Source organism: Amphibalanus amphitrite, unplaced genomic scaffold (genome assembly GCF_019059575.1).
Source record: "Amphibalanus amphitrite isolate SeventyFive unplaced genomic scaffold, NRLGWU_Aamphi_draft 000022F_arrow, whole genome shotgun sequence".
In the NCBI taxonomy this organism is placed as follows: domain Eukaryota; kingdom Metazoa; phylum Arthropoda; class Thecostraca; order Balanomorpha; family Balanidae; genus Amphibalanus; species Amphibalanus amphitrite.
This window is the reverse complement of record NW_024881518.1, coordinates 624,841-649,507: the sequence shown is the minus strand read 5'-3', so window position 1 is coordinate 649,507 and position 24,667 is coordinate 624,841. Positions and strand designations below refer to the sequence as shown.

General features: G+C 45.4%; 1 protein-coding gene across 2 annotated transcripts in view; it reads left to right on the top strand.

Annotated features, from left to right (window-relative positions):
• LOC122391810 (zinc finger protein 271-like) overlaps nucleotides 1-24,439 on the top strand; it is a 64,962-nt gene extending 40,523 nt beyond the window's left edge. The window contains exons 6-7 of one of the 2 annotated variants that reach the window (XM_043386101.1): nucleotides 1,872-2,567; nucleotides 9,834-10,657. In XM_043386101.1, the coding sequence (XP_043242036.1) occupies nucleotides 1,872-2,567; nucleotides 9,834-10,564 (1,427 nt within the window). In that variant the 3' untranslated portion in view covers nucleotides 10,565-10,657. Of the gene's footprint in view, nucleotides 1-1,871; nucleotides 2,568-9,833; nucleotides 10,658-20,944 lie in introns of those variants that run through there. The other variant, XM_043386090.1, reaches the window with a different exon arrangement.
• The last annotated feature ends 228 nt before the right edge of the window (nucleotides 24,440-24,667 follow it).

The window sequence follows — 24,667 nt, the reverse complement described above, 5'->3', positions numbered from 1 at the left end:
GTCTTAGCCGAGCGTGGTGTACCCGCACCGTATCTAAAGCTGCTGCTTTACTGGTATCGGTCCCAAACCATGTCTGTAAGGTGGGATGGTCATGTATCTGACAGTTTCAGCGTTGCAAATGGTGTGAGGCAGGGCGGAATCCTCTCTCCGTTTTTGTTTAATGTGTACATTGACTCATTATTGTGTGATTTACGTAAAATGAGTGTTGGCTGTCGCTTAGGCATGTGTGCAACTAATGTTTTAGCCTATGCAGATGACATTGTTTTGTTATCGCCTACCAGAGCGGGGCTACAAACACTTGTCAATGAATGTGAAAGACAAGCGCAACTGCTGGATATGGAATTTAATCCAGATAAATCAGTGTGCATGCAATTTCTGCCCAAAAGACCGTACTCAGCATCACATCTCACTGATTCTAGGCCACCCCAAATACTACTCACAGGGCTGCAACTGAAATGGGTGCCGTGCTTTAAGTACCTCGGTCATGTGATCAGAGAAGACTTGCGTGATACTGACGACATGTGTAGGGCCAAACGCACTCTGTACAGCAATGTGAACATGTTGCTAGCAACTGTTGGCTTCGCAAAGAGAGATGTTCTAACGAATCTCTTTAAAACACATTGTGCCAGCCTGTATGGATGCGAGCTTTGGGTAGCGTATCGTGCTCAGAAAGCAGCTCGCGAGCTGTGCGTTGCGTACCACAACTGCTTGAAAAGGCTTCTCAAGGTTCCGAAGTGGGCACGTAATCACGAACTGTGCCATGACCTTGGAATGTTGACTTGTCCAATGCAAATAGCATACAGACAGATGTTATTTTGGCGCCGCCTTTCGCTCTCGCCCAACACTCTGGTTGCTGCCGTGTTGGCAAGTCCAGCTGGCCAAATGGGTCTGACGGCCCAAACGCACTTGCGACTGCGTCAGCAGTATGAACTGAATGATTTGGATTTGTCCGCCATCTCCCCTTCTGAGCTAAATAATGTGTTCGTTGCGCGCATCGAAAATGTTGTACGGCAGAGGGGGAATGATGGTGTCGCAGATCGGTTTGTGTACCAGTTGTTTTAGGGATCTTGCTGTTTTGCATTAGTTATTTTTTGTGTATATTGATGAATGATGTGTAATGTATGTGTGCTGTTTGTGTATTATATGTACCGACTTCGGTATGCAATAAACATTATTATTATTATTATTATTATTTTTGTCCTTGCCTTTTGATGATTGCGTTAATTGTTTTTGTAGGCAATACCTCTTTGATTACAGGTGATATTTTAACAGCTCTAGACTGGAATTGAGTTTAAAAATTGTGGTATTTGTGGGGCCAACTCAGCCAAAATCAGCCTCCTGGTAGTTTTGGTTTGACAATGGGTGGCTGCTGGGTGGGGCTGTTACTGAAATTGCCAAAATGGGATTTTTGTTGTAGGGGTAAGCCAGAATCAAGAATGCAGGTTTTTTAATTTACCGGTAATTTGGCTTTTTTTTTTTGCTTGGGGCGTGGTAGCATGCCGGTATCCCAGAAAATTTTTGTGGTGCCGGTAGCAGCCCATTGGGAAAACTTTGCAACTCTAGACTAGGTACCTCTGATTGAAAAAAAACACTTCAAAAGGCGCAAGTAGTAGACATTTAATGTACAAGATAGCATCTCGCTTTATCCCGTATCTGGCCATGTATCTTCATAAGTTCCTCTCAAATGTAGTCAATTCAACCTTAAAGTTTATGGATTTAGTAGTATTTTCATATCCAACTAAATTTGGGCTATCACCTCTGTCGACCGGCGGCCGGTGCAAACCAGCTTCTTTCGCTTCTCGGCCTTTTGGCTAACATCAAAGTGCAAACCAGATACATGCTGACTGGCTGACGATTGGTCTCTATCGCAGGTGGCTGCATTCTTGGCATTCCTCTGCACCTCAACACACGCCTGCGGACCCACAAGGGAGGACGGCCACACGGCTGCTCCCTCTGCCCGGCACGGTTTGCAAGTCGAGGTCATCTTACCAGACACATGCGGACCCACACGGGGGAACGGCCACACGGCTGCTCCCTCTGCCCGGCACGGTTTTCAAGTCGAGGTCATCTTACCAGACACATGCGGACCCACACGGGAGGACGGCCACACGGCTGCTCCCTCTGCCCGGCACGGTTTGCAAGTGGAAGTGATCTTACCAGACACATGCGGACCCACACGGGAGAACGGCCACACGGCTGCTCCCTCTGCCCGGCACGGTTTGCAAGTCGAGGTGATCTTATCAGACACATACGGACCCACACGGGGGAACGGCCATACGGCTGCTCCCTCTGCCCGATACGGTTCGCAGATCGGGCAAATCTTACCTCACACATGCGAACCCACACGGGAGAACGGCCACACAGCTGCTCCTTCTGCTCGGCACGATTTGCAAGTCGAGGTCATCTTACCAGACACATGCGGACCCACACGGGAGGACGGCCACACGGCTGCTCCCTCTGCCCGGCACGGTTTGCAAGTCGAGGTCATCTTACCAAACACATGCGGACCCACACGGGAGGACGGCCACACGGCTGCTCCCTCTGCCCAGCACGGTTTGCAAGTCGAGGTGATCTTACCAGACACATGCGAACCCACACGGGAGAACGACCACACGGCTGCTCCTCCTGCGAGGCACGGTTTGCAAGTGGAAGTGATCTTACCAGACACATGCGAACCCACACGGGAGAACGGCCATACGGCTGCTCCCTCTGCCCGATACGGTTCGCAGATCGGGCAAACCTTACCTCACACATGCGAACCCACACGGGAGAACGGCCACACAGCTGCTCCTTCTGCTCGGCACGATTTGCAAGTCGAGGTGATCTTACCAGACACATGCGGACCCACACGGGAGAACGGCCACACGGCTGCTCCCTCTGCCCGATACGGTTCGCAGATCGGTCAAGCCTTACCTCACACATGCGAACCCATACGGGAGAACGGCCACACGGCTGCTCCTTCTGCCCGGCACGGTTTGGAAGTCGAGGTCAACTTACGAGACACATGCGGACCCACACGGGAGAACGGCCACACGGCTGCTCCCTCTGCCCGATACGGTTCGCAGATCGATCAAGCCTTACCTCACACATGCGAACCCACACGGGAGAACGGCCATACGGCTGCTCCCTCTGCCAGGCACGGTTTGCAAGTCGAGGTCATCTTACCAGACACATGCGGACCCACACGTGAGAACGGCCACACGGCTGGTCCCTCTGCCCGATGCGGTTCGCAGATCGGGCAAACCTTACCTCACACATGCGAACCCACACGGGAGAACGGCCATACAGCTGCTCCTTCTGCTCGGCACGATTTGCAAGTCGAGGTGATTTTACCAGACACATGCGAACCCACCTTGGGAGCGGCCACACGGCTGCCCCCCTGCCAGGCACGGTTCGGTCCACGGGCACACCTCAACAAACACATGCGAACTGACACGGGAGTGGCCACGCGGCTGCTCCTCCTGCTCGGCACGGTTTGCAAGTCGATGTGATCTTACCAGACACATGCGGACCCACACGGGGGAACGGCGTTAAGGTCGTGTCCGGCTTATTTCACACTTTGGCGGGACATAGCACTTTACATCACCGTCCGCCATAGGGACCGAACACAGTGTTCAGTATGGTAGTTCGGTAAATACATTACTGACGCCCTTTCCATGGGCATCACTGATCCTGATCAGCAAATTTCAATCGTAATATATTTCTCGAACTTTTTGTTAGAGGGTAAAATTTAAAGTGGTTGGAGCTTATATATCAGTTAATTTCTTATTTTTAATTTCATACATTGTCTAACTTTACTGGATTACCTAATCCGTATTTATTGATCCGGATCAGTGATTCCCATGGGAACGGGGTCATTATGCTGTCCTTTGTAGAGAACTTTGAAAGATATACAACTAACTTGATCGTGAAAAGGATATGTTCACCTTAAAAAAGTGAAGTGGATGATTCCAACACTTAAATATAGTCGATGATACCTGAATGAGTGGCTGCATGCCATTAATTGGCCGAATTTTGATGAAAACAGCGAAAAACTATATTCAAAATGATGACGTTATTTAGGCTAGTGACGTCATATACAACACAAAGCCACCTTGTGGGAATGTAGTGAACTACAAGTCGCTTCAAGTTATGGTGAATCCTGTGTGTTACAAACATTACGCGGAAGTTTCGATAATTGCGCAAGCGTTTATGGCTATTTCTACGCATTCCTTTCGTTGTAACATTTTTCTGGCAATTTTATTTTAATTTTGATTTTGAAACGAACCGAAGTTCGTCCTAGGTATGGCTTAAGAAGGGTTTGGCAATGAAACTTCAAAGTGATAGATCCATGAAGAATATTGGATGGAACAGTGGTGAATCAAATTTAAAATTATCAATTTGAATTCGGCGGAGAGCCGAACCTTTTGAATATCTAATTCAAGCAAGGCTGGAAAGAAAATAGGTGGAAAGAACAGGTTGGAAAGAAAAATATGTTCTGATTTTAATAGCCCGTGACATCAAAGCGAGTAGTAATATCTCAAAATGAATTAGTGCATTTGAATCACTTTTTCTGGAAGTTTTAAACCTGGTGTCATTCGCACTCTTTCTCGCTCCTGGGCGTCCCCCACAGCACGTGTTCTGTCTGAGTAAACTCTTTTTCGCAGAATTTAGAGATATGTGTACCGCGCAAACTCCGAGATGAATTCAGCGCACAAATCGGGTGAATTCTACGCGCGACCTTCCAAATCGTCTTCATCACGTTCGGGAGACTCTCTGGGTTCATGGCTGGCACCTGTGATTTCATTAAACCCCACAGATAAAACTACTAGGAACCAGGGGCGTCGAGCCTGAGAAGAGGGCTGGCCATGAAATCCGGCTTTTTTGCTGGTCACGTGCCCTGTAAAGTGTTCCTCCGGCCAGGCCAGGAGAGTTCCGCTCTTTATGTGCTAGGTGGAGCCCCGTCTCTTTTGGAAACAATGTACTCAGTTACAACCTTCAGAGCTGCCACAATCTAACGGCAGAGCCTAGTCTCCAACACCTGAGCGTAGCGTTCCTTGTTGACGGTGGCCGTGATGCCTTTCGATGTTTCGAAGAAAAACGGTCCGATGAGACAGGCGGTGGACATAACACATCATTACGTCAATGTGAGATTGTGCAGCGGGCTCTATACTATAGAGACGCTATAGAGTCTATAGCGTTGTGTCCAAAGGGAATGAAGCCCAAACTTGACAGTTCTGGGTTGATTTTACCGCTCATTCGGACTGTTTTTCTTCGAAACATCGAAAGGCACCACGGCCACCGTCAACAAGGAACGCTACGCCCGGGTGCTGTAGAGGCTCTGGCGTTATATAGTGGTAGATCTGAAGGTTATAACTGAGTACATTGTTTCCAAAAAAGACGGGGCTCCACCTAGCACATAAAGAGCGGAACTCTCCTGGCCGGAGGAACTCTTTGGAGGGCACGTGAGCGTGACCAGTAAAAAAGCCGAGATTTCATGGCCCCTCTTCTCAGGCCCGACGCCCCTGGTTTTTTATCTGTGGGATTTAATGAAATCGCATGTGCTAGCCATTAGCCCAGAGAGTCTCCCGAACCTGATGAAGACGACTTGGTAGGTCGCACGTAGAATTCACCCGATTTGTGCGCTGAAATCATCTCGGAGGTTGCGCGGTACACATAGTTCTATATTCTGCGAAAAAGGGGTCACTCAGAACACGTGCTGTGGGGGACGCGCAGGAGCGAGAAAGAGTGTGAATGACACCAGGTATAAAACTTCCAGAAAAAGTGATTCAAATGTACTAATTCATTTTGAGATATTACGGAGTAGTTTTGATCTCACAAGCTGTTAAAATCAGAACATATTTTTCTTTCCACCCCACCCTCCCTACTATACGCTCAGTGTATAGTAGGTAGCGACACTGAGCGATTTGTTTACAGCCAGTTTCGATCCCGATGACGCAAATGTGTCGTCACGAGACAAAACAAGATGGCCACCTCTAATGAGAACCAAGTGGAATAAGTTTCCGGATGTAGACAGCACTGACGTCACCGGGATCGAAACCTCAAACCAACGACATTAGTACTGGACCTATGGCGAAGCAAAGTAGTGACACCTCTCTGAATTCAAGCCATGCATGGCGTTTTTCGTTCCCTGCGATACCTGTTAGAGTTGGCTGGAGCTGCCGGGAGCGCGTGAGGGGCACGAGTGTGCGACGTGCTGTGGCCTGTTACGTACATGTGTTTGTGTATGGCTGTCGTGACTCGTGTGAATTATGAAATAAATTGAAAAAAGGCAAAAAAAAAATCAAGCCATACATTACAAAATTCACGATGCAGAGCAATGCTAATCAAGCAAAGAAAATGAATTTAGGTGCAGCTGTATCTGAATGTTCCATACTTCTAGATTTCGGAGCCAGGAACAGTCGCTTACAAACATCTTGTAAGTTATGAAAATAATGTAAAAATTGTGCTGTGTGCTTTCACCACAATTTTATAATTACCAACTGGTTGTGCTTTGATGTTGATGTAAGGTCTGTTTCGAACACAACTAAATGGTGCTGATGGTGCGAAAAGTAACGTCTGATCTTTACATCAATGACTGACGTTGATCGCTACTGGCTGATTTCAGGTTATTAAATGTGATTGTAGCACAACTTGTAAAATTGGCACAAACCTTGTTATTTTGAACACCTGATGTGATGCATAACACTGATGGCTGATGTTGAGTTTATTGGCAAATGGTGTTGGCATCAGTAGTCTGTGTTTGAGTGGGGCTGCCTAAAGAACTGGTGTGTGACCAACCTTTGGGTGTTTTGAATTTTGAAATATATTTTTGTGATAAGCCTGAGTGTTTTTGCAGTTTATATAGCCTTGGTTTGGAGCTTTTGGGCTTTGCCATCTGGCACGAATAGGGACTGACACAAGTTTAGGGACGCTTTTCAGTAACCCGCGCACCATGGGACGGATGCCCCTAAGAATGCCCACTTAATAAAAAAAATAAAGTTTTGTTTTCTGATTTCTAAAGGTGGTTTCAAGTGTAAAGTTGACCAGCGGACCCAAATATGGCAACGATTTTAACTCTAGCAGTGCCCTTTTCGATTAATTTGAGTTCAAACACAGGCTACGTCCCACCCGCTATGGACGCGAGTCGGACTGCTGAATCTGGTATGGTACCGTAAACGGGGGTGACTTTGCCTCGCCGGGTGACTTTGCCATGCTCCTCGAAAAATGCTTTAGGGAGATCTCCCATGATATTTTATGAGGAATGTCGCAATGTTTTCTGCACAAATGAAAGGTAATTGATGGGCCTCCCGATATAACTAACCCTGTTAGGTAAGTTACCACTAAATACCTAACTGGGCTCCATTTTATTGGAGTCATTGAAAAGGTCGAATTTGAAGAGTACCAAACTTTTTATTATCTAACCATGTCTTAGACCACCTGCGATGCTGAAGCTTGGTATGGTTGATCATGACAAGGCTGTTAAGTTAGCATATCCAACAAAACTGGCATTTGTCACTTCATTTAGCCAAAATTTTTGGTGGCGATTTTTCCAAGTGAATAGCAGGCCACATGGGGTGACTTTGCCACCATGTTATTTATGCAAAAATTGAATACTTATCCGATGCAATTCAAAACAATTTTTAATGCATGCATCATTTTGACCTCCAAACTGGTTTTTAAAAAGTGAGAGTTGATACGTTTAAAATTAGCACAGGAATGCACAGTGGGATTATAGAAAGGCAACTATTACCAAACTAAAAAAAATGGATGAAGCTGGGCCCAACTTTTCAGCACAGTCATGATCTCTACAACTCCTGAGTTTGCCAGTAAGACTAGCTGAAGAAATCGGTATCATTTTATAGATCAAAACGCTGATAATAAGGGTGCCGGTAAGTTGCCGCAAGAACGTCTTCTTTCTGTTCCTCTCAATGCCACTGCAGGAATGTGGCACGGTCCTAGAGTACCGATACAATCATATTTTTGCTTCTTTATCTATTCTGAACCTATTTTCAGTTTCTATTTACTATCGATGTCAATAATTTTTAACAAATATAATGTATAATAAAAGTAATGAACTTCTCCTTTTATGTACATCATTTAAGAGCAAAAAACTTTGAATTGCTTAATTTTCTTCCTATTAAACAATTAAAGATGGTTGCCCTCCCCCATACAATGGAACAAAAATGCTTAAAAATTATTTGCAAGCGTTAAACAACCATTTTTTGACATAGTGGCAAAGTCACCCCTTTTTCAGTTTAACTTTGCCACGACTCATTTTCTTATAAAATTTATATTTTTAGGCAAGATATAAATACCATAATAGCAAAACCAAAAGAGCTAATCTTCATCCGTGTTTTGAACATAGAGTCATCCCAACAAGTTAAGAAGTGTAAAGAATACAAGCGTCTAAAGTTGAAAACATGGCAAAGTCACCCCCGTTTACGGTATTTTGAGATTGTATAAAGGCATGAAGCTGGAATGGGAGTCAGAAAATATGCATACCATTATTATGCTTGGTTAGTGGGCATGCAGACGGACCACTTTTGAATTGATTGTATTGCACTTATGAAAACTTTTTGGCGCAATTAACACGTGACGTCAAAATATGGTCGCTAACATTAAAAGACAAAGCTTAAGTTAGCTCTACGAAAAAAGTTCCATCGAGTTTCGTTAAGTTTCTGCCATCGTTAATGTCGTTAGCATGTTGTTAAATTGTCCTGAGATTTTCAGCTGCGGATTGCTGCGGTTTTCGGAGATATGAAAAATACATCTTGGATCTATGATCTCATATGATCTGACGATAAATTAAGAACATGGATCTGTGATCTGAGTGGATCCCACCATGCACCACATTTGAAATCATGTTTTAAAGGGTTTCTATGCCAATAAGTGACACAAAACTATGGATAATTACGTGAGATCACATAAAATCACTAAAACAGAACGTTTGTGAGTTGAAACAAGTGCTTTTTGAGATATATGTGTTGACCAAAAATAAGTGAGGATCTATGATCTCACTGGATCTCAAGCAAAAAATGAGACTCGGATCTGTGATCCCTACGGATCTCTTGATAAATTATAGAGCTGGATCTATGATCCCGTCGGATCCGAGATCAGGATCCGTGGGATCAGATCCCAGATCCATTTTCTCGGATCCATGCACATGTCTGCCTGTGACCCTTGGTGACCTGACCTGTGACCTCACCTGGTATTGTCAGTGACCTCTTATAGGAACATATGTACTAGGCAACTAGGCAACTAGCGATAGGGCAACTAGGCCCTATCGCTGATTCTCGACAAAATGCGTTTTCTTCGGTGTTATAGCGCATTCCCTAGATGACCCGTGAACGGTGAAACATGTCATCTTTGACCTGACCTGTGACGTCATCGGTGACCTCGAGGTCAATGAAATTTGGTTTCCTTCGACAAATTTGACAGGCCTTTCGAACGCCGTTTGAATTTTGCGGATCCGTCAAGTAGTTTCGGAGATACGGGGGGGCAAAAAATAGCCCCCCACCAGGTCGCGTTATAAACAGACCCCACCGCGCGGGTTAAGGATTGTAGGGAATCTTACAAAAACTTTTTCACTAGGGTGGTACCTCAGATTAAAAAAAAAACTTCAAAAGGAACAAATAGAAGACTATTTAATGTACAAGATAACATCTCGCTTTCTTCCGTATCTGGCAATGTATCTTCATAAACCCCTCTCAAATATAGTCAATTCAACCTTAAAGTTTATGGACTTAGTAGTATTTTCATATCCAACTAGATTTTGGTCATCACCTCTGTCGACCGGCGGCCGGTGCAAACCAGATGCATGCTGACTGGCTGACGATTGGTCTCTGTCGCAGGTGGCTGCATTCTTGGCATTCCTCTGCACCTCAACACACGCCTGCGGACCCACACGGGAGGATGGCCACACGGCTGCTCCCTCGGCCCGGCACGGTTTGCAAGTCGAGGTCATCTTACCAGACACATGCGGACCCACACGGGGGAACGGCCACACGGCTGCTCCCTCTGCCCGATACGGTTCGCAGATCGGTCAAGCCTTACCTCACACATGCGAACCCACACGGGAGAACGGCCACACGGCTGCTCCTCCTGCGAGGCACGGTTTGCAAGTGGAAGTGATCTTACCAGACACATGCGAACCCACACGGGAGAACGGTCACACGGCTGCTCCCTCTGCCCGGCACGGTTTGCAAGTCGAGGTCATCTTACCAGACACATGCGGACCCACACGGGAGAACGGCCACACGGCTGCTCTCTCTGCCCGGCACGGTTTGCAAGTCGATATCATCTTACCAGACACATGCGGACCCACACGGGGGAACGGCCACACGGCTGCTCTCTCTGCCCGGCACGGTTTGCAGATCGATCAAGCCTTACCTCACACATGCGAACCCACACGGGAGAACGGCCATACGGCTGCTCCCTCTGCCCGATACGGTTCGCAGATCGATCAAGCCTTACCTCACACATGCGAACCCACACGGGAGAACGGCCATACGGCTGCTCCCTCTGCCAGGCACGGTTTGCAAGTCGAGGTCATCTTACCAGACACATGCGGACCCACACGTGAGAACGGCCACACGGCTGCTCCCTCTGCCCGATACGGTTCGCAGATCGGGCAAACCTTACCTCACACATGCGAACCCACACGGGAGAACGGCCATACAGCTGCTCCTTCTGCTCGGCACGATTTGCAAGTCGAGGTGATTTTACCAGACACATGCGAACCCACCTTGGGAGCGGCCACACGGCTGCCCCCCTGCCAGGCACGGTTCGGTCCACGGGCACACCTCAACAAACACATGCGAACTGACACGGGAGTGGCTGCACGGCTGCTCCTCCTGCCAGGCACGGTTTGCAAGTCGATGTGATCTTACCAGACACATGCGGACCCACACGGGGGAACGGCGTTAAGGTCGTGTCCGGCTTATTTCACACTTTGGCGGGACATAGCACTTCACATCACCGTCCGCCATAGGGACCGAACACAGTGTTCAGTATGGTAGTTCGGTAAATACATTACTGACGCCCTTTCCATGGGCATCACTGATCCTGATCAGCAAATTTCAATCGTAATATATTTCTCGAACTTTTTGTTAGAGGGTAAAATTTAAAGTGGTTGGAGCTTATATATCAGTTAATTTCTTATTTTTAATTTCATACATTGTCTAACTATACTGGATTACCTAATCCGTATTTATCGATCCGGATCAGTGATGCCCATTGAAACGGGGTCATTGTGCTGTCCTTTGTAGAGAACTTTGAAAGATGTACAACTAATTTGATCGTGAAAGGTTCACCTTGAAAAAGTGAAGTGGATGATTCCAACACTTAAAAATAGTCGATAATACCTGAATGAGTGGCTGCATGCCATTAATTGGCCGGAATTTTGATGAAAACAGCGAAAAACTATATTCAAAATGATGACGTAATTTAGAGTAGTGACGTCATATACAACACAAAGCCACCTTGTGGGAATGTAGTGAACTACAAGTCGCTTCAAGTTATGGTGAATCCTGTGTGTTGCAAACATTACGCGGAAGTTTCGATAATTGCGCAAGGGTTTATGGCTATTTCTACGCATTCCTTTCGTTGTAACATTTTTCTGGCAATTTTATTTTAATTTTGATTTTTGAAACGAATCGAAGTTCGTCCTAGGTATGGCTCAAGAAGGGTTTGGCAATGAAACTTCTCAAAGTGATAGATCCATGAAGAATATTGGATGGAACAGTGGTGAATGAAATTTAAATTTATCAATTTGAATTCGGCGGAGAGCCGAACATTTTGAATAATTAAAGCAAGGCTGGAAAGAAAACAGGTGGAAAGAACAGGGTGGAAAGAAAAATATGTTCTGATTTTAACCCTCGCCCTGGCAGGGCATTTTTCATAACACGGCCTGGCAGGGGGGGGGGGGGTCGATGCGACCCCCCCCCCTCGCGATTGGCTCCTATGGCACCTAGAAACACCAAATTTGGTAGGTAGGTGGGCCCCCTGGAGTTCTCGCCCCTGTGCAATTTTGGTTGCTCTAGGTCAATATTTAGGGGGGTTTTGGGGGGTATAAATGTAAAAATTTCGCTAAAAACAGGTCAAAAGTTTTTCGCTTATAACTTTTGATCTAATTAAGATACAGCAAAAAGAAAAGCACCAGTGAACTCAGCACGTCAAGGCGCGTCGAATGATATACTTTTTAGCTTGCTTAAGTGTACTTAAAGTTTTTCTTAAATTTTAAGTAAACTTAAATTAATAAATTAAGTTAAAGTTAACCAAATTGCATCATATTGCATATCATTCGATTCGGCTAATCACCAGGAACACAATGATACCATTTGTTAAGCTCTAGCGTAATTATGTGCCAAGTTATTGGCAAAAACGTCATTTGACCTCAGTTGACCTCATTTGACCTGACCCATGGATAAGTACACCAAACAAAGAAGCACCAAGTGACCTGCTGTTAAGTGCTGTGGTTTCAAAGCACAAAAGTGATAGAACGAAGCGGATATCTCCAGTATTTTCCGAATTTAGTATTTTCCCATAGGCTTAACATTACGACGTAATGACCTCTAACTGACCTCAGGTCAGTGACCTCAAAAAACCCGAACTATATGTTATACAACTCGGTGACTTTAGCACATCCTGAAAGTTTGAAGGAAATCAGTGCAAAACTGTGAGCTGGACAGGTGCAAAAAGAAAATTGAAATTTGACCATGACCTTGTACCGGTTTTTCTGACCTGGTGACCTGACCCAAGGTCACCCGGACCTGAAATTTTCAGGTCATATGTGAAAAGGTTGCCCCATAGGCTGTGCCAAATTTGGCGGCGCTGCGCGCCGCCGTTTTTACGCTATCTTCGAAAAACCTTAGGGGGGGGGGTCGCATCGACCCCCCCCCCCCTGCCAGGGCGAGGGTTAATAGCCCGTGACATCAAAGCGAGTAGTAATATCTCAAAATGAATTAGTGCATTTGAATCACTTTTTCTGGAAGTTTTAAACCTGGTGTCATTCACACTCTTTCTCGCTCCTGGGCGTCCCCCACAGCACGTATTCTGAGTAAACTCTTTTTCGCAGAATTTAGAGATGTGTACCGCGCAAACTCCGAGATGAATTCAGCGCACAATCGGGTGAATTCTACACGCGAGCTTCCAAATCGTCTTCATCACGTTCGGGAGTCTCTCTGGTTTCATGGCTGGCACCTGTGATTTCATTAAACCCCACAGATAAAAATACCAGTCCTGGTATTTTCCATACCAGTCCTGGCCCCTGGTTCCTGAACCAGTTGCGTCGAGCCTGAGAAGAGGGCTGGCCATGAAATCCGGCTTTTTTGCTGGTCACGTGCCCTGTAAAGTGTTCCTCCGGCCAGGCCAGGAGAGTTCCGCTCTTTATGTGCTAGGTGGAGCCCCGTCTCTTTTGGAAACAATGTACTCAGTTACAACATTCAGAGCTGCCACTATCTAACGCCAGAGCCTCTACAGCACCCGAGCGTATTGTTCCTTGTTGACGGTGGCCGTGATGCCTTTCGATGTTTCGAAGAAAAACGGTCCGATGAGACAGGCGGTGGACATAACACATCATTGCGTCAATGTGAGATTGTGCAGCGGGCTCTATAGCGTTGTGTCCAAAGGGAATGAAGCCCAAACTTGGCAGTTCTGGGTTGATTTTACCGCTCATTCGGACTGTTTTTCTTCGAAACATCGAAAGACATCACGGCCACCGTCAACAAGGAACGCTACGCTCGGGTGCTGTAGAGGCTCTGGCGTTATATAGTGGCAGATCTGAAGGTTGTAACTGAGTACATTGTTTCCAAAAAAGACGGGGCTCCACCTAGCACATAAAGAGCGGAACACTCCTGGCCGGAGGAACTCTTTGGAGGGCACGTGAGCGTGACCAGTAAAAAAGCCGAGATTTCATGGCCCCTCTTCTCAGGCTCGACGCCCCTGGTTTTTTATCTGTGGGATTTAATGAAATCGCAGGTGCTAGCCATTAGCCCAAAGAGTCTCCCGAACCTGATGAAGACGACTTGGTAGGTCGCACGTAGAATTAACCCGATTTGTGCGCTGAAATCATCTCGGAGGTTGCGCGGTACACATAGCTCTAGATTCTGCGAAAAAGGGGTCACTCAGAACACGTGCTGTGGGGGACGCACAGGAGCGAGAAAGAGTGTGAATGACACCAGGTATAAAACTTCCAGAAAAAGTGATTCAAATGAACTAATTCATTTTGAGATATTACGGCCAGACATGTGCTTGGATCCGAGAGCTGGATCTATGATCTCTGTGGATCTCTCGACAAAACAGAGGGATTGGATCTATGATCCGAGTGGATCTCTCGACAAAATTCAGGGGTTGGATCTATGATCTGAATGGATCTCTCGACAAAATTTAGGGGTCGGATCTATGATCTCTGTGGATCCAGCGGGCAAAAATTTGTGGAGGACCTATGATCTGTATGGATCTCACGACAACATGTAGCCAATGAAACCCTTATCCTATGTAATTGTACACCTTACAGTGCAATACAATTGAGAATTATCACTTGTGGACATGGTTATTGGTTAAGACCACTTGTGATCATTAGGTATCATCATTAAATTTGAATTTAAATAAACAACATTTGTACTACATTTAAAATAAACCAAGAACATGCATATTGCTACTTTTTGTGACCAATTGTAACTTTTTCATGACAGCACTGATGACAATCTTATCAACAAGCTACAGCCACTTTAATTCAAAGAACAAACAGTACAGACAGATGCAGTGGCAGCAGGGCACTGCAGATTTTCATTTTGGTCCCATTCTTTCTGCAACGCCAGTAGGGCTAATGCTAAAATGCTAAAATCTATGGGGGGCACTGTACCCTGGTGCCACCCCCCCCCCCCCCTGTTCTGCCGCCTATGGACAGATGTTAGGAAATCAAACCTGGAAGCCAAATAGGTCAGTTTTGCTAAAAAATAATCCAGCAATCCACTTCTGCCAGGTATGAAATCCCAATCCAGAATGTTCATATGAGCTATTAGTATGTGCAACACAATTTCGATTTAGTAAGAATAGCAACCAACCTCTAATACTTTCCTTATAAAATTACAAGTTCAAAAATGGCATCAACTTCTTCAGATTACCTACTTTTGGCCACTGTTTAGATCGTGCCACGTGTGGTGCCATGCTGTGCTTTTGTTATGAGAGAGCCTCCCAAAAAAAGACAAACGAAATTCACAGCTCACGTTTTGGTAATATGGTTTTATTACGTCATTATCGTTTGACCAATGAAAAATCTTAATTTGACCAAGACTGTAATGATTCCAAAAGATTCCCCGTAATAGGCCCTTTAAACTAATGACGTAAGATATTGTTATTCTTTTGAAAAGTGAATAAAAAAAAAAGATGCAAGGCGCACACCGCTCAGGGCCATATAATACCGTTTCAGCTTACGTTTACGTCATTAAATTCAACGCTACAAAGATGATATTCACAAACAATCGTATCGTAAAATTATGTGAGGCAGAAAAAATGAACATTCTTAAAAAATGCTCCAGACTTTTGAATTTCCAGTTTGATTTTTTATTTATTTTCATTATACTCGAAGGTAGAACGCCTAGCTCATTTGTTATTTGAAATGACGTCATGAGTTCAATTTAGATACTGAATAATCATTTTACGGTAAATATCCAAGGCCATTACAATTGATATTTCTCGCTTCCCATCGCTTCCGCAGGCTGTTGAATATTTTTATACTTTTGTTTATATCTCAGTTTATTTTATCAAATATTTCTTTCAATAGATTGAAATACCTTTACCTAACCAAGCCACATGTGTCAGCATCATCTTTTATTGTTTATCAATCAATTGTGGTAGCTGGAAACTGGAAAGCCTCATGAGTCATGGTTGTCTAATGCAAGATCAATGAGATTGTCTTATCAATATGATTATGTAGATTCTAACATGAATTGTGATGTGGTAGGTACCTAGTTATGTATTGTTCATTAGTCATTACTTTGACTTACCTCTATGTTAATTGTTAATGCAAACTTTTCTGTTGGTATGTGAACTGTGAACAATCTTCATGTCACTCAATTCTCTCAAGTTGTGACTGTCATGAGCCTCCTTTATTTTGTATTCTGTATAATGTAACTGGATGCCTTTACTAATATGGTCTTTGTATAAGATTGTTTGTTTCTAACCATACTTTGGTATTCATAACTTCTTATGAAAGAAAGTTGTTAACATTTTGAGCACCTATGAGCTATGATCCCAATGGATCTCACGACAAAATTGGGGAGCCAGATCTATCATCCGAGTGGATCTAGCGACAAAATTGAAGGGTCAGATCTATGATCCCAGTAGATCTCTCGACAAAATTGAGGGTTTGGATCTATGATCTGAATGGATCTCGGATCGGGATCCATGGGATCGGATCTCAGATCCATTTTTCCGGATCCAAGCACATGTCTGATTACGGCTATAGTTCGTTTTTTTTTTTCAAAAGGACGCTGGCTCAAAGTTCAATATCGAAGCTCTCACGTGAGTTTTGGCAGCTTCAGTGTCTGGCCAAGAATTTCTTACCGAAAAAATAATCGATTTCAAATTTTGCACGGTAAGTAGCTGGAAATTGTTTCTTAAAAATGAACATACTATTATGACGTCACTGGTGGCAGCAGGCACCCAAATGTCCGTGCAGTGGGACAAGTGTCAACGAATTTGGGTGAAACTTTAGTTTTTCACTGTTGCCGAGCTTATAATCGAGTGAGCGGTTCCGTCCATGATAGTCATAAGTTACATTGCAATACATGTTCGACAGCATGACGTCACCGCTGTTCTCATATCTGGTTCCAAAACGCACGTATGGAAATTATCGGGAAGAAATCACATGTTAAAATTAGTCGACGTTCGATTTTCTCAGGTTCAGTTTTTGCTCGTTTTGCTCGCTAAAACACGTGCTTGTTCGAAAAACATACTTGGAGCCAGCGTCCTTTTGAAAAAAAAAAACGAACTATAGTTTTGATCTCACAAGCTGTTAAAATCAGAACATATTTTTCTTTCCACCCCACCCTCCCTACTATACGCTCAGTGTATAGTAGGTAGCGACACTGAGCGATTTGTTTACAGCCAGTTTCGATCCCGATGACGCAAATGTGTCGTCACGAGACAAAACAAGATGGCCACCTCTAATGAGAACCAAGTGGAATAAGTTTCCGGATGTAGACAGCACTGACGTCACCGGGATCGAAACCAATGACATTAGTACTGGACCTATGGCGAAGCAAAGTAGTGACACCCCTCTGGTATAATTCAAGCCATGCATTACAAAATTCACGATGCAGAGCAATGCTAATCAAGCAAAGAAAATGAATTTAGGTGCAGCTGTATCTGAATGTTCTATACTTCTAGATTTCGCAGCCAGGAACAGTCGCTTACAAACATCTTGTAAGTTATGAAAATAATGTAAAAATTGTGCTGTGTGCTTTTACCACAACTTTATAATTATCAACTGGTTGTGCTTTGATGTTGATGTAAGGTCTGTTTGGAACACAACTAAATGGTGCTGATGGTGCGAAAAGTAATGTCTGATCTTTACATCAATGACTGACGTTGATCGCTACTGGCTGATTTCAGGTTATCAAATGTGATTGTAGCACAACTTGTAAAAGTGGCACAAACCTTGTTATTTTGAACACCTGATGTGATGCATAACACTGATGGCTGATGTTGAGTTTATTGGCAAATGGTGTTGGCATCAGTAGTCTGTGTTTGAGTGGGGCTGCCTAAAGAACTGGTGTGTGACCATTTTGAATTTTGAAATATATTTTTGTGATAAGCCTGAGTGTTTTTGCAGTTTATATAGCCTTGGTTTGGAGCTTTTGGGCTTTGCCATCTGGCACGGATAGGGACTGACACAAGTTAGGGACGCTTTTAAGTAACCCGCGCACCATGGGACGGATGCCCCTAAGAATGCCCACTTAATCAAAAAAATAAAGTTTTGTTTTCTGATTTCTAAAGGTGGTTTCCAGTGTAAAATTGACCAGCGGACCCAAATATGGCAACGATTTTAACTCTAGCAGTGCCCTTTTCGATTAAAGGGACCGTCTCACCTTCAAAAAAGTTAATGAATTGGCATGAAAGTGATGTCGCTCGTTTCAGAAAGAGCAAAAACGAATATCTACCAAATTTCATCGAAAAATATTCACCGGTTTTCAAGATATTAGACTTTTACTTTTGTTTACTTTTTGGGATCTCCGCTGTTCCTAGCGACTTTATTTTGAAAGTGCGGCATTTGTTGCGCGCAAAGCAGCATATACCACCGCGTGCTACAAAACGTTTTAGTCAAACATTTAAAAATCGTTAGATATTGCGCGGACGTCACACATTCAGAGGGGTATTCCTATGCATTAGCCCCTCTGAATCAAAATGCTGCAATTTTGAAATTCAATATTTCCGATTTAAGGCATTTCTCAATGTTTTGAGTGCCGAAACCGGTAATTGTGAGCCAGGGACCCCATTTTGGCTATCTCAACTCAAATCTAATGTTAAGGTGGGAGGGTCCCTTTAATTTGACTTCAAACACAGGCTACGTCCCACCCGCTATCGACGCGAGTCGGACTGCTGAATCTGGTATGGTATTTTGAGATTGTATAAAGGCATGAAGCTGGAATGGGAGTCAGAAAATATGCATACCATTATGATGCTTGGTTAGTGGGCTTGCAGACGGACCACTTTTGAATTGATTGTATTGTACTCATGACAACTTTTTGGCGCAATTAACACGTGACGTCAAAATATGGCCGCTAACATTAAAAGACAAAGCTTAAGTTAGCTCTACGAAAAAAGTTCCATCGAGTTCCGTTAAGTTTCTGCCATCGTTAATGTCGTTAGCACTTAGCATGTTGTTAAATTGTCCTGAGATTTTCAGCTGCGGATTGCTGCGGTTTTCGGAGATATGAAAAATACATCTTGGATCTATGATCTCATATGATCTGACGATAAATTAAGAACATGGATCTATGATCTGAGTGGATCCCACCATGCACCACATTTGAAATCATGTTTTAAAGGGTTTCTATGTCAATAAGTGACACAAAACTATGGATAATTACGTGAGATCACATAAAATCACTAAAACAGAACGTTTGTGAGTTGAAACAAGTGCTTTTTGGGATATATGTGTTGACAAAAAATAAGAGAGGATCTATGATCTCACTGGATCTTAAGCAAAAAATGAGACTCGGATCTGTGATCCCTACGGATCTCTTGATAAATTATAGAGCTGGATCTATGACCCCGTCGGATCCGAGATCAGGATCCGTGGGATCAGATCCCAGATCCATTTTCTCGGATCCATGCACATATCTGCCTGTGACCCTTGGTGACCTGACCTGTGACCTCACCTGGTATTGTCAGTGACCACTTATAGGAACATATGTACTAGGCAACTAGGCAACTAGCGATAGGGCAACTAGGCCCTATCGCTGATTCTCGACAAAATGCGTTTTCTTCGGTGTTTTAGCATATGCCGGAGTATGTCTTTAGCATTAGCGCGAGCGTGCGGTAAAAGCTTTTTAGATTAAACCGCACAATGTTGAAGGCTATTGAGCAAAGGTTTCGGCCCATGGGCAAAACATTTTATCAGCGAACTTTTGAAGCATTTCCTGAGACGGAGGAAGGCGCTGGAAAAGAGCTTAACTGATAGAAATCTAACGTGAACTTACGTGTTGCATTTGGTCGCTTTGAACTATTGAACAGATTGTAAATGTTGGTTTTCAATAAGATATTGTTTTAAATCCTAATGCACAGACATATTAATTAATCACCTACATTTATGGCGTCCATTTCATGTCTTTTACAACTGCAATGAATTGACAAAAAACGCATTTCACATTGATCAGTAAAAACTTTATTCATACTGACATGGGTAAAAAACCAAGCGCTCACTTCACAGGATGGTATACCTTCCACTCTTCTCTAATATTGAAAACGAACGTTACTCTAGCTTCTCATATGACATAGATTGAAATAGATGTTCTTGGTTTGATATGAATCCAACTCAGAGCCAGACACAAGGATGGAACACAGTGATCTTGAGTCGGCTTGGTTTATTATCTTGGTCAGGGAATATGTACATTTTTTAGTTCTTGATATTCGTTCTTGGTTTTTTCACTTCTTTCAAGCATGTACAATTGTTAAAGAAGCTTAAATATGGAAATTAAACGGCATATGCTAAAATAAATATCACACTTGGGCCGGAATGTTTCATTCAGGACCTCGGGCTTTGTTGAATTTTCCGCCCTCGACCTTCGGTCTCGTGCGGAAAACTCAACAAATCCCTCGGTCCTGAATGAAACATTTTACCGGCCCCGTGTGATATTATATAATAGCGCATTCCCTAGATGACCCGTGAACGGTGAAACATGTCATCTTTGACCTGACCTGTGACGTCATCGGTGACCCCGAGGTCAATGAAATTTGGTTTCCTTCGACAAATATGACAGGCCTTTCGAACGCCGTTTGAATTTTGCGGATCCGTCAAGTAGTTTCGGAGATACGGGGTGGGGGCAAAAAATAGCCCCCCCACCCCCCACCAGGTCGCGTTATAAACAGACCCCACCGCGCGGGTTAAGGATTGTAGGGAATCTAACAAAAACTGTTTTCACTAGGGTGGGTACCTCAGATAAAAAAAAAACACACTTCAAAAGGCGCAAATAGAAGACTATTTAATGTACAAGATAACATCTCGCTTTCTTCCGTATCTGGCCATGTATCTTCATAAACCCCTCTCAAATATAGTCAATTCAACCTTAAAGTTTATGGATTTAGTAGTATTTTCATATCCAACTAGATTTTGGTTATCACCTCTGTCGACCGGCGGCCGGTGCAAACCAGCTTCTTTCGCTTCTAGGCCTTTTGGCTAACATCAAAGTGCAAACCAGATGCATGCTGACTGGCTGACGATTGGTCTCTGTCGCAGGTGGCTGCATTCTTGGCATTCCTCTGCACCTCAACTCACGCCTGCGGACCCACACGGGAGGACGGCCAAACGGCTGCTCCCTCTGCCCGGCACGGTTTGCAAGTCGAGGTCATCTTACCAGACACATGCGGACCCACACGGGGGAACGGCCACACGGCTGCTCCCTCTGCCCGGCACGGTTCGCAGATCGGTCAAGGCTTACCTCACACATGCGAACCCACACGGGAGAACGGCCACACGGCTGCTCCTCCTGCGAGGCACGGTTTGCAAGTGGAAGTGATCTTACCAGACACATGCGGACCCACACGGGGGAACGGCCATACGGCTGCTCCCTCTGCCCGGCACGGTTCGCAGATCGGGCAAACCTTACCTCACACATGCGAACCCACACGGGAGAACGGCCACACGGCTGCTCCTCCTGCGAGGCACGGTTTGCAAGTAGAAGTGATCTTACCAGACACATGCGAACCCACACGGGAGAACGGCCACACGGCTGCTCCTCCTGCGAGGCACGGTTCGCAGTTCGGGCAAACCTTACCTCACACATGCGAACCCACACGGGAGAACGGCCACCCGGCTGCTCCTCCTGCGAGGCACGGTTTGCAAGTAGAAGTGATCTTACCAGACACATGCGAACCCACACGGGAGAACGGCCACACGGCTGCTCCTCCTGCGAGGCACGGTTCGCAGATCAGGCAAACCTTACCTCACACATGCGAACCCACACGGGAGAACGGCCACACGGCTGCTCCTCCTGCGAGGCACGGTTTGCAAGTAGAAGTGATCTTACCAGACACATGCGAACCCACACGGGAGAACGGCCACACGGCTGCTCCTCCTGCGAGGCACGGTTCGCAGATCGGGCAAACCTTACCTCACACATGCTAACCCACACGGGAGAACGGCCACACGGCTGCTCCCTTTGCCCGGCACGGTTTGCAAGTCGAGGTCATCTTACCAGACACATGCGGACCCACACGGGGGAACGGCCATACGGCTGCTCCTCCTGCGAGGCACGGTTTGCAAGTGGAAATGAATTTACCAGACACATGCGGACCCACACGGGAGAACGACCATACGGCTGCTCCCTCTGCCCGATACGGTTCGCAGATCGGACAAACCTTACCTCACACATGCGAACCCACACGGGAGAACGGCCACACGGCTGCTCCTCCTGCGAGGCACGGTTTGCAAGAAGAAGTGATCTTACCAGACACATGCGAACCCACACGGGAGAACGGCCACACGGCTGCTCCTCCTGCGAGGCACGGTTTGCAGATCGGGCAGACCTTACCTCACACATGCGAACACACACGGGAGGACGGCCACACGGCTGCTCCCTTTGCCCGGCACGGTTCGCAGATCGGGCAAACCTTACCTCACACATGCGGACCAACACGGGGGAACGGCCACACGGCTGCTCCCTTTGCCCGGCACGGTTTGCAAGTCGAGGTCATCTTACCAGACACATGCGGACCCACACGGGGGAACGGCCATACGGCTGCTCCTCCTGCGAGGCACGGTTTGCAAGTGGAAGTGATCTTACCAGACACATCCGGACCCACACGGGAGAACGGCCATACGGCTGCTCCCTCTGCCCGATACGGTTCGCAGATCGGGCAAACCTTACCTCACACATGCGAACCCACACGGGAGAGCGGCCACACGGCTGTCCCCTCTGTCCGGCACGGTTTGCAAGTCGGTCAAGCCTTACCACACACATGCGGACCCACACGGGAGAGCGGCCGTACGGCTGCTCCTCCTGCGAGGCACGGTTTGCAAGTCGATGTGATCTTACCAGACACCTGCGGACTCACACCGGGGAGCGGCGTTAAGGTCGTGTCCGGCTTATTTCACACTTTGGCGGGACATAGCACTTCACATCACCGTCCGCCATAGGGACCGAACACAGTGTTCAGTATGGTAGTTCGGTAAATACATTACTGACGCCCTTTCCATGGGCATCACTGATCCTGATCAGCAAATTTCAATCGTAATATATTTCTCGAACTTTTCGTTAGAGGGTAAAATTTAAAGTGGTTGGAGCTTATATATCAGATTAATTTAATATCAGTAATATCAGTTAATTTCTTATTTTTAATTTCATACAGTGTCTAACTTTACTGGATTACCTAATCCGTATTTATTGATCCGGATCAGTGATTCCCATGGGAACGGGGTCGTTATGTTGTCCTTTGTAGAGAAATTTGAAAGATATACAACTAACTTGATCGTGAAACGGATATGTTTACCTTGAAAAAGTGAAGTGGATGATACCAACACTTAAATATAGTCGATAATACCTGAATGAGTGTCTGCATGCCATTAATTGGCCGAATGTTGATGAAAACAGCGAAAAACTATATTCAAAATGATGACGTAATTTAGGCTAGTGACGTCATATACAACACAAAGCCACCTTGTGGGAATGTAGTGAACTACAAGTCGCTTCAAGTTATGGTGAATCCTGTGTGTTACAAACATTACGCGGAAGTTTCGATAATTGCGCAAGCGTTTATGGCTATTTCTACGCATTCCTTTCGTTGTAACATTTTTCTGGCAATTTTATTTTAATTTTGATTTTGAAACGAACCGAAGTTCGTCCTAGGTATGGCTCAAGAAGGGTTTGGCAATGAAACTTCAATGTGATAGATCCATGAAGAATATTGGATGGAACAGTGGTGAATCAAATTTAAAATTATCAATTTGAATTCGGCGGAGAGCCGAACCTTTTGAATATCTAATTCAAGCAAGGCTGGAAAGAAAATAGGTGGAAAGAACAGGTTGGAAAGAAAAATATGTTCTGATTTTAACAGCCCGTGACATCACAGCGAGTAGTAATATCTCAAAATGAATTAGTGCATTTGAATCACTTTTTCTGGAAGTTTTAAACCTGGTGTCATTCACACTCTTTCTCGCTCTTGGGCGTCCCCCACAGCACGTGTTCTGAGTAAACTCTTTTTTCGCAGAATTAGAGATATGTGTACCGCGCAAACTCCGAGATGAATTCAGCGCACAAATCGGGTGAATTCTACGCGCGACCTTCCAAATCGTCTTCATCACGCTCGGGAGACTCTGGGTTCATGGCTGGCACCTGTGATTTCATTAAACCCCACAGATAAAACTACCAGGAACCAGGGGCGTCGAGCCTGAGAAGAGGGCTGGCCATGAAATCCGGCTTTTTTGCTGGTCACGTGCCCTGTAAAGTGTTCCTCCGGCCAGGCCAGGAGAGTTCCGCTCTTTATGTGCTAGGTGGAGCCCCGTCTTTTTTGGAAACAATGTACTCAGTTACAACATTCAGAGCTGCCACTATCTAACGCCAGAGCCTAGTCTCCAACACCTGAGCGTAGCGTTCCTTGTTGACGGTGGCCGTGATGCCTTTCGATGTTTCGAAGAAAAACGGTCCGATGAGACAGGCGGTGGACATAACACATCATTACGTCAATGTGAGATTGTGCAGCGGGCTCTATAGCGTTGTGTCCAAAGGGAATGAAGCCCAAACTTGACAGTTCTGGGCTGATTTTACCGCTCATTCGGACTGTTTTTCTTCGAAACATCGAAAGACATCACGGCCACCGTCAACAAGGAACGCTACGCTCGGGTGCTGTAGAGGCTCTGGCGTTAGATAGTGGCAGATCTGAATGTTGTAACTGAGTACATTGTTTCCAAAAAAGACGGGGCTCCACCTAGCACATAAAGAGCGGACCTCTCCTGGTTGGAGGA